At 48.3% G+C, this 9,476-nt stretch overlaps 2 protein-coding genes across 2 annotated transcripts in view; one reads left to right on the top strand and one right to left on the bottom strand.

Annotated features, from left to right (window-relative positions):
- Positions 1–1,998, top strand: part of PABPC1L (poly(A) binding protein, cytoplasmic 1-like) — a 10,744-nt gene extending 8,746 nt beyond the window's left edge. Inside the window, 2 exon segments of the mRNA XM_009701203.1 lie at positions 900–1,030; positions 1,915–1,998. Coding sequence (XP_009699505.1) covers positions 900–1,030; positions 1,915–1,998 — 215 coding nt within the window.
- Positions 1,999–6,628: 4,630 nt separating this feature from the next.
- TOMM34 (translocase of outer mitochondrial membrane 34) lies at positions 6,629–9,406 on the bottom strand (the record flags this gene model as incomplete). The annotated part of the gene is made up of 5 exons (XM_009701202.1): positions 6,629–6,727; positions 7,247–7,373; positions 8,024–8,168; positions 8,433–8,593; positions 9,254–9,406. Coding segments are annotated over 5 exons (685 nt in total), but the record flags the coding sequence as incomplete, so codon positions are not given.
- Positions 9,407–9,476: the final 70 nt, after the last annotated feature.

The raw sequence follows: 9,476 nt of genomic DNA, 5'->3' as shown, positions 1-9,476 counted from the left end.
GGTCCGGCTGTGGGGCTGTGCGTGCATGCGAGGGTGTACGGGCTTCCATGCACCGGGGAAAACTTAGCTGCTAGGAGAAGCTGTAAGCCTTTGTGGGATTGCTCTGATACTGTGCTGCTTTAAATAATAATAATTTTGGGCTGTGTTGGAGGGTTACAGAAGCAGCAAAACCACTCCCTGTCTGTATTATATTAGCTGCCTGGCAGTGCGACAGCGTCTGGCGCAGCTCTGCAGGGGAGGCAGACTGCAGGAGAGGCAGAGCTCCATCCTGCCCGTGCTGCCAGGCTGCACCAGGGCATTTACGATTTCCCTGAACTCTGAGCCATCCTGCGTTGCCGCTCTCGGGCACTAATGAACAGCTTGGTGGCTGTAGGCATTGGGGTCAGCTCTGCCTCGTGGTCCTTAGGCTTTGGGTGCTGTCTGGGGTCCCACTGGTGGAGTGGCCGGTGCCCGTGGCGTGGGAGGGGGTCGCTTGCCCTGCTATGGGGAAGCTGCCCGGCTCCATCTGCCTCATGGGCATGGCCTGGCAAAAGCATGGCAGGTCAGGGACCGGCTCTTCCCTCCCTGGGAGGAAACTGCTCCTGCAGAAGCAACCCCCCTTCACATGTGTGCTGGTGGGCAGGCATGGGCAGCGCTTGCCCTTCCATCGCCCTGCTTCCACGGCAGGTGCCTGCTGTTGTCTGGCTTCACCCAGCAGCTTCCCTGCCTACAAACACCATTGGTGTGACATGCTGGAGTAGGTTTGCTTGTGAGCAGTGATTTTTTTCCACCACCATCACCATCCTTGTATCTCCTTTCAGTTGAAAGGACAGAGCTGGGAGGGCAGGAGAGCTAGCACTAGGTTTGAAAATGCTGGAGGTCTTGCGTAGCACTGATGTCCTCCTTGGTGTTTGGAGCAGGTGAACGTCTCTACCCTCTGGTCCATGCCATGCATCCCTCGCTGGCCGGCAAGATCACTGGGATGCTGCTGGAGATAGACAACTCCGAGCTGCTGCTGCTCCTGGAGTCCCCCGACTCCCTGCGCTCCAAGGTAGGAGGCACTCGGTGCCCAAACAAATCGCATCCCAAAGGCCAAACTACCTGCTGCTGCAAGGAGAGGTGATCGTGGCCCGGAAGATTGGCCAAGGACACTGATAGCCATGGGAAGAGAAAGTAGCTGGGGGTTTGTGGGGGTTTTTTCAGTTGGTTTTTTTTTTTTGAGTGAAAAATGAGCAGAAGGGTCCCTGGGTTGATGGCACTGCACCCAGCGCCTGGATACCTGCTCACCTTCAGCAAAAGGAGAAGCTCAGAGCAGCTCCCTGAAAGGACGGGCCAAGCTCCGAGGGTGGTTTGGAGGTGGCTGGGAAGTGAGAGAGGAAAAGCAGGGTGGGTGTCGCTCCCTGGAAGGAGATAGGGAGATGCTCTTTCCTGAGAGTGAAAACCGGATAAACACTGCCTCTCTGCAGCATTTCTTCAGTTTCCTCCTTAATCCTGGTGAATATTTAGCTTTGCTTCCCATCAAAACAGTTGCAGTGAATTGACTGCATCTCCTTGTTGCTCCTTGGAGACAGGATTCACTTTCACCGTTTTATTGATGTTTTTTGAAGGAGCCTGGGCTCTGCTGGGTGGCGTCAGGCAGCTTCAGTTACAGAGAAATCCAATTTCTCTCTGGCACATTCTGACTCCTATGGAAAAGGAGAGAAGCCCCAGCATTTCCTTAGGGAAGAGACAGAAGAGGTGCTTGGGCTGATCAGTCTCCTGCAGAAGCAGCAGACTTGGATTTTTTTTTTATTATTATTATTCAAGTTCTTTACCTCTTGGAAGTGGGTCTGTGCGGAGGCCAGATCGGGACCTGGAATATTGCATTTCTTGTGTAGTGTGCTCCGACATTGGGGCAACTCACCTTCTCCCCCTCCTTGTGCTCTCTGTTGTAAGATCGAGGAAGCGGTCGCTGTTCTCCAAGCGCACCAGGCTGCCGAGCCGTCGCAGAAGAGCAGCACGGCGGTGTTCCTGCAGTGACCGTGGGTAGGTGCGGGGAGATGCTCCGGGTGTCGGGGTGTGCACGGTGTGCTCAGGGTCTCTGGTTTCTGTCTCTGAAACTGGGGATTGGGTTTCTTGTCCAAACCAAGTAAGGCTTGATGAGCAATGTAAGTATCTCTCTTTGTAATATTCCAATTCTTACATTGCACCCTCCATTTTCCAGACTTAAGCATACTGCAAAGACATGGTTCTGTGTGGGTTTTTTCTATGTTGATGAGGGCAACAACTGTGCAACCAGAAAAGAAGATAGGAAAGGACCTTTTCTGTAGGACTAGTGGGGTCCAGCACAATCTTTCCTGGGACTTCCCAGTGTTTTTTGCAGAATCTTTTTGGTACATAGCCTATAAAAAAGCTAGCAGCCCTGTGTGGGCTTGATCAGGAGAGCTGGCCCTGCTGCTGAGGCTGGGACAGACACCCTAACAAGCAATTCAGACTCTCACCTACCCCTTTGAGGATAATATTTTATTGACTTGTGATCTCAAGGAAACTGTGTGTTAATCCAAGTTCAGGTGAACTTCATCTTGCCTGGATGAAATTCTTCCTCTAGCAGTTGAAAAATGCGTATGTGGGTTCTTTTGTTTCTTGTAGACATCAGGACTGAGGGCGAGCCCTAAGAACATTGCCTTGGAAGAACAGCAGCAGCAACCTCACCGTGCTTTTGGAATCGTGCCTGTACAATGACCCTGGCTTGACTTCAATGCCCCATCCTATTTTTGTGTATTTTTGCAGAATTGCTTCCTCCTGCACCTGTAAAAAAAAAAATTCCCAAGTTAATTATCTTCTTGCCACTGAAAGAATCTTTTGAAATGTAGTGTGGAACCCAGCCTGGTTCAGTTGCCCAGGAAATGACAAGTGCTGATGAATCATCATTTTTAGTGAATTTATTGGGTTCTGTAGTTTTATTTGTTCCTGTAGCTGACACTAATAAAGAACTGATGCTTCCACCCCCAAAGCATGGGTTAGTTCCCTTTGTAGAAACACAGCAAATACTTTTTCTCTGTTTCATGTAGGTGGAGGGATGGACTTAGGGCAGGCTGCTGTAATTAGTGTTTGAAGCTTGTGATGCTGGTGGGGTGGCAATCCTGAGAGCTGATAGGAAGGGACATATAGGATTAAATGAACAAATTGCTGACCAACAGGCTTTCCTGATCCTTTCTGACTCTCTAGGAGGATGGCTTTAAGCAAATTTCATACCATCTAGCTGGATTTTTATCCTTTCTAGCTAGCAGTTTTTAACTTCCTTTTAAAAGGCATTCTCTTCCTGTGGTTCTCCTTTTGTAATGGACCTTGTACGCCTGCAGTACAGGCACCCAGTGTCTTCTGCTGGTCACCATGCTTTGTGTGTATGTGTCAGTGGTGCACGAGACCCAGCTTTTGAGGTATTGCAGAGTAGCTGTAAACTGAAAGCTGCTTCTCCAATGTGTGTTCCTGACCAGTGGTTTCAAGGAGTCACTGATGGACCTGAAAACATTCATAACCGCATCATGTCCCACTGGGATGCTCCCGACTCGCAGGAGTAGCTGGGACCTGTTATTACTGTGTTCTGTCTCTGGGCCGCTCCCAGAGCACCTCATTATCATTATCCTGGCCTTAATGCTCTGCTCTTCCTAGTTAGGAAGGAGCTTCAGTCCCTAGAAGCTTGTTGGTACCGACACTGGCAATGTACTGACCTTACTTGACTGCTTCCTTGAGCTGACAGAGGCACACCTCCATCAGCACCACCCACCTTCTTTCTGTCCAGCTTCTGTGCTGGTGTTGCCGTCTCCATCTTCCTTCTGTGCTCTCTCGTACTCTTGCTTCAGCTCGCTGCTGAGTCATCCCTCCTACCTCTTGTTTTCCTTCTAGCATTTTAATAGAATGGCTTACACATTTGTTCCTGCATGATGTCTGCTCTGCTCAGCTGGGACTCTTCCCTGGGGCTTTTCATCACTCTTTTTTCTTGCCTTTACTTTGCCAATTCTTCCTCTGACCTCCTTAAATATTTCTTTTCCTCACAGTGGATACCTCTGCCTGAACAGTACACTTATTAGGTATTTCCTTCTCAGGGAGATGCTTATAAAGAACTTTAATCCACTTAACAACTTAAATGAAGGTCCTGTATATTATTTCTCCCAAAGTGCAACTGGCTGGAAGCTTTTATGCTTTGTCTTTAGAGGAAAAATATGTATTTGCATGACTGTAATGCATATAAGGAACTGGAACAGAACTGTGCAAGTAAACTTCATTCTGCTGTTGGCTAGCTTGTCTGCAACCTTTTTTCAGGTGTAACAGAGCAGTTCAGATGCACTTGTGACAGCATCTCAATGCTAGACAGCTTGGCTGGAGAAGACAGCTGTAAAGCTAGAGGGAATGCAGAGTGGGGCCAAGGAACACAGGGACATCAGAATAGCCTAAGAAAGGATGTGAAGAAGGACCAGGGTCTTTAAAATCTATCAGAAAAGGTGAAGTGGGAGCTTGGATCTCCTGTGTCTACTGGAAGATACTGGAACGTTTTCAGAGTAGCTCCCTGGCTGAACTCCTTGGGGAAGCCTGAGGCTTCAGGGACTTGAGGCAGGAGCAGCAATGTAAATGTGAATCTGGAGTCTCCAGTCTGGAACAGCTGCTGTGGCTTTAGGTGTGCCTCTGCGACTAACGCTCTCGGGCTGCCCCTGCAGACAGCACTACCTTTGCATGCCTGGGAGGGGTCCTGCACAGAACAGAAGGGGAGACAGGAGGGTAAGTCACCCTGAGCTTGAAGTAGTGTGTCTTGTTGCTGTGCTTGATCTTTGTCTACCTGGTAGCATTGCTGGGGAAAGCCTTAGAGATAAGGTACAAAAATGTGTTGCCGTTGCTGAGAGGGGAAAGAGATGGTGAATGCTGCTGCTTGGAGGTGGTGTAATGAATTGTAGTTGAACACTGCAGGGATCTGCCACTCCAGATAACAGCAGGGCTGTTTGCTATAAGGATAGCTCTTAACTCAGTGAAGCCAGTCTTCCTCCTGTATTCTGTGACCTTCCTTTGCTTATCTGTGTACTGCTGGCCTGCACTTCCCCACCCTGAAATCCATCACACTTACTTGCTAAGAGCTCAGGCAAGTGCTGGTTGTGGAATCAGTGGAGCTGCTGCACTTAGAAGTGGGAGTACAGTGTATGGAGCAATTTGTGCCTCCCAGGGAGGAGTTGTTTCAAGCCCTGGCCCATTACAGCTGACAGAGTACAGCCCTGGGACCCACAAAAAGCTGCTTAATGTCAGGCTAAGGTAAGAGGTTTTTGTCTTTAGTGGCATTAGAGGGATTGTCTGCTTTCTAAATTCAGTTCAGGGGGGTTCCTGCCTGAAACACTGACTGCTGGGAGAAGTAAGGTGGGAAACAAAGATCTCTGAACTCCAACTTATGGGCTGGCTTCTGTCTCCTGGTCTATACTGTAAGTTGGCTCAGGTCTAGTGTTGTCCAGCATCTTGACTTATTAGTTGAAGCACTCTACCCATGCATGGTGTGCAAGGCAGAGCAGTGGTTAGAAACCCTGAGGTATTGTCACAGTCTGACACAAGGCACTATACTGCAGTGCTTGAAGTCCTCTGACAAAAAGGGGGATGGTATGAAGTAAAGTGGTTAAAGTGTTCCAGTTCCCCTATACCATCCATCACATAACAAAACACAGCTCTAAAGTGAAAATAAACATGGCTTTAATGAGAACTGGTTTTGACAGTTCATAGAATAACTCCAAATATCTCCTTATCTACTGTCTTAAGTCAGTGCCATCAATACTAGATAAGGAGAAGATCAAAAAGTATAAACATGCATTGAAGTTGGGATGTTACTGCATATCCTCCTCCCTGTAACACCCTGTAGCAACTGCTCCAAAAGGCACAGAGGAGCTAAAGTGGTTTTTAAAAAAACAAACCAAAAAACAACACAAACAATTGTAAAATTCCCAAGCACCCAGAATCTGAAAGTAGTGCACAGTGTAACAAGGCAGGTTTAACTTGCTGCTGTTTTCTTAAATGTGCAGAGTAAGTAAAAATAAAAGAAAGCTGCTACTGTAAACATCTGCCCAGCCACACTAAGCAGCAGAAACTCAGCTGAAGGCCAGCACGCATCAAGTGGGAGAGGGAACAAGCTCACTCCTGTGCAAGTAACTGTGCCTCTGTTACAAGAATGGTAGGTGGTGCTAGGGCAACGGCAGCAGTTCCTGCAGCAACCTTATTTATTTAAGTAATAGCAGCACAAATGCAGCAAAACTGTCACCTGAATAAGGACAAAAACCCCAAACCTCTGTCTGTAGCTCTTCAGAAAGAGAATAGCCACTTCAAATGCATCTTAGCCAACATGAAGAGATTCCCTGAGGCCAATGGTTACACACAAGTTGACTTCAACCAGGGAAGTTAGCCTATATGCCTCTCAGGGAGGAGCATTAAAACTTTGAATGATCTTAGAGCCAGATAATAGTTTGATACAGATTGTGTATCTTAACATTCATTGTGCTGGCACAGAACCTGTTACATCTCAGCAGCAGGGGAAGATAGATTTCAATACCGATCCTGCATTAAGATTGGTCCCGGTAACAACATCAGAAAGGAAAAAGGTTTCTTCTGCAGTGGAAAACAAAGCTTTCCTTGTTGCTTGGTTACCCTAGGCTCTGTTCAGTTCTTGCAGTAATCTCAGTGCAGCTGTGTTCTTTGGTTCAGTTTTCAACAAGCTCTTGATATCGGCAATACTTGATTTGTAATCCTAGAAGGAGAATATGTTTAAAGCGTTAGTGCATTAAAAATACAGTCTAAGGCTGCAGAATTACTACCCAGCCGCAAAGGCAGAGCAACTAAGCCTATGACTCCCTCTCTATAATTGCTTAAGCACTGGCATTGATGTAGCTGTTCTAAAACATGCCTAAACTAGGGCTGAGAAGACAATTTCATCACTCAAGTGGGTTCTGAGTCCAACACCAATGCAGTATGTCATCCAGTACTGCCTACAGAATCTCTCACCAGACACAAAATGATAGAGCTCAACACAACATGGAGCTGCTTTCAGCAACTCTAGAAACAGGACCTGATACTGAGAAACTTGTGAGATCCAAACAACAAACAGTGATGTGAAAGAAAATCCCCCCTCAGTCCATACAGGTCTCAGCTACCTGATGGCAGTTGTTTCTGTGCTAGACAACAAGTTCTAAAGGACATCTCTGGCCCTGATCGCGCATGAACAGGCTTCTAGTCCTAACCTAAAACCGTTCTAAAACTCCTGACTTACCTTCAGTTCTTTAAGTGCTTGAGCACGCCTGTAGAGTGCCTTAACATTTTTAGGATCTAACCTCAGAGCTTCCGTGCAATCCTGTACTGCTTCCTTGTATTGCTTCAGAGTCAGGTAGCAGAGAGCTCTGCAATACAGATACCTGGTTAGAGACCTCTGGCTAAAAGCAGCATCTGCTACAGCAACATACACAGCAGATCTCAGCCAACTTCAGTGCAGCACAAAGCTACACTCCTAAAAACAGTCTTTATCCTTGTACGTTATGTCATCTTACTTCTTGAGCTCAAGTTCGTTTCAGTTAAAAGGTGGGGAAAAGAAACATTTTTTCAGTCTGAAAAAAAAAAAAAGGATTTTTAGAGCAACCTGCTCTAAAGCTAAGAACTTGCACTTCAAGGATGCACGTTCCTATCTATACCAGTCCAGAATATGCTCTGCGTGCTGCAATTGCCTTAGAAGTACTTTGAGTCTTTAAGCAGAGCAGTCTGCAATTTGTGGTTCATGGAGCAGCAGACACTACTCAAAATACCACAGTCCTGGCAGACAAGCATTAAAGGGAGAAATCCCTTAGCAGCCCTAAGCCAAGTGTCTCCAAGGGTTTTTGCAGTACCTGATCAAAGAAAGTTATACAAACTACAGGGAAGACTGCACTTGGGGTGAACATGTGTGGGTGTGTTTTATTCATTTGTTTGGGAGCAAACATTAGACAGCTCTGTCAGAAATACCACGGTGGCTTTTATAAAGGGCCAAGAAGCACTTGGGCAAACAGCTGAGTAGTACCTGTTGGTGTAAGTCGCACATTCCTTGTTGAGCTTTAAACTCTCACTGTACTTCTCAACTGCTTTTTTATGGCTTCCTTTCTTTACAAGTTCATTTCCTTCTTCCTTCAGACTTCGAGCTCTCTCAATGCCAGCAGCAGTCTGGTCTGGAAACAGCATGAAATAGAGAACGCTATAAAACTGACAAGATCAGCGCAGCCTCTCAGAAAGCAAATATCCCCATACCAGAGGTGAGACACAGAGACATCAAAGTATCCAGAATCGATCAAAAAGGCTGTGGCAGAACCAGGCCAAGGTTTCTCCAGGCCTCAGCCCCAGCTGCAGACATGCCAAGCAAGCATGGCAGCTGTCTTGTTCATCACCCTTCTGAGCTACAGGGCTCTGTGCCCAGCCCAAGGGCATGCTCTCACCTGGTTCTCCCTGTGGTGCGGTTGCAGGGGGAGTGTTCTCCCCGGGGGCTCCAGCAGAAGGAACACTCCACCTCATCTGGGCAGAAATGGGGACTGTGGGGATTGGCGGGAGCTTCTGGCGCCAGTTCACACCATCCTTCTCCAGCAGGACTTTAGTCATCCTGGAAGAGAGGGCTGGCAGTCACCCTGGCTGTTGGCTGGATGGGCTGTGCAGTAGCCAGAAGGATCACTTTTGAACTGCCTCACGTTTCAAGGACAGCATCTCTCCACTAATCTCTTTACATGCATCTAAACTAAGATCCTTCTACAGACAGGACATTAATGAAAGCACCTTCTTCATGTCAGCAGGGCTAAAAATATCATAGGACAAGGGCTGGGACTGTCAGTGCTCAGGCAAGCATGTCGCCCCTCAGTCTGGCAAGTGAGGAAGTGAGCCTGACAGCTCCAGAAAGAGAAAAGGACTACAGCAGCCTGTAAACCCAGTCAGCATAGGGAGGCTTTAAAGGGTAGGGCACTGGAACTTGTAGTTTATTATTTCCTGCAAACCAGGCACTAGGCAAAGCAGAAACAGCCCCAGGGAATTCATTCCCAGCCCTCAACCAGCACCTTGAAAGGAACTAAGAGTGCTAGCAGACGGAGGGAGCAGGGCCAGGCCCTGCACAAAGCACCAAAGGCCTCGGTTGCTTCATTTGTGTGCTTGGGACCCAGATTGCTCCTAACACGGCTGCAGAAACAACGCCAGGCTTGCAGAAGCGGTTAACCAAGCTGCTGTATTCCCAAGCCTTTCGGTATTACCCACCAAGAGCACGGTGTAGCGTTACCTGTTGACGCCGTCGTGTGCCGCCTGCAAGGAGCAGTCCACCTGCAGCACGGTCTTGTAGTCCACGTAGGCCAGCTGGTACCTCTCCAGGGCCTCGTAGGCCGCGGCCCGCCTGAGGAGGGGTTTGATCCCGAACGGGACCAGGTCGAGGGCGCTGCGGCAGAAGGGAGAGAGCGGCCCGGGATGGCGTCAGCCCGGGGCGGTTCGGGAGGGCCGCGGAGCTC

Source organism: Cariama cristata, unplaced genomic scaffold (assembly GCF_000690535.1).
Source record: "Cariama cristata isolate BGI_N322 unplaced genomic scaffold, ASM69053v1 scaffold14005, whole genome shotgun sequence".
Classification (NCBI taxonomy): domain Eukaryota; kingdom Metazoa; phylum Chordata; class Aves; order Cariamiformes; family Cariamidae; genus Cariama; species Cariama cristata.
The sequence above is the reverse complement of the archived record's forward strand: the minus strand, read 5'-3'. Positions and strand labels throughout refer to the sequence as shown.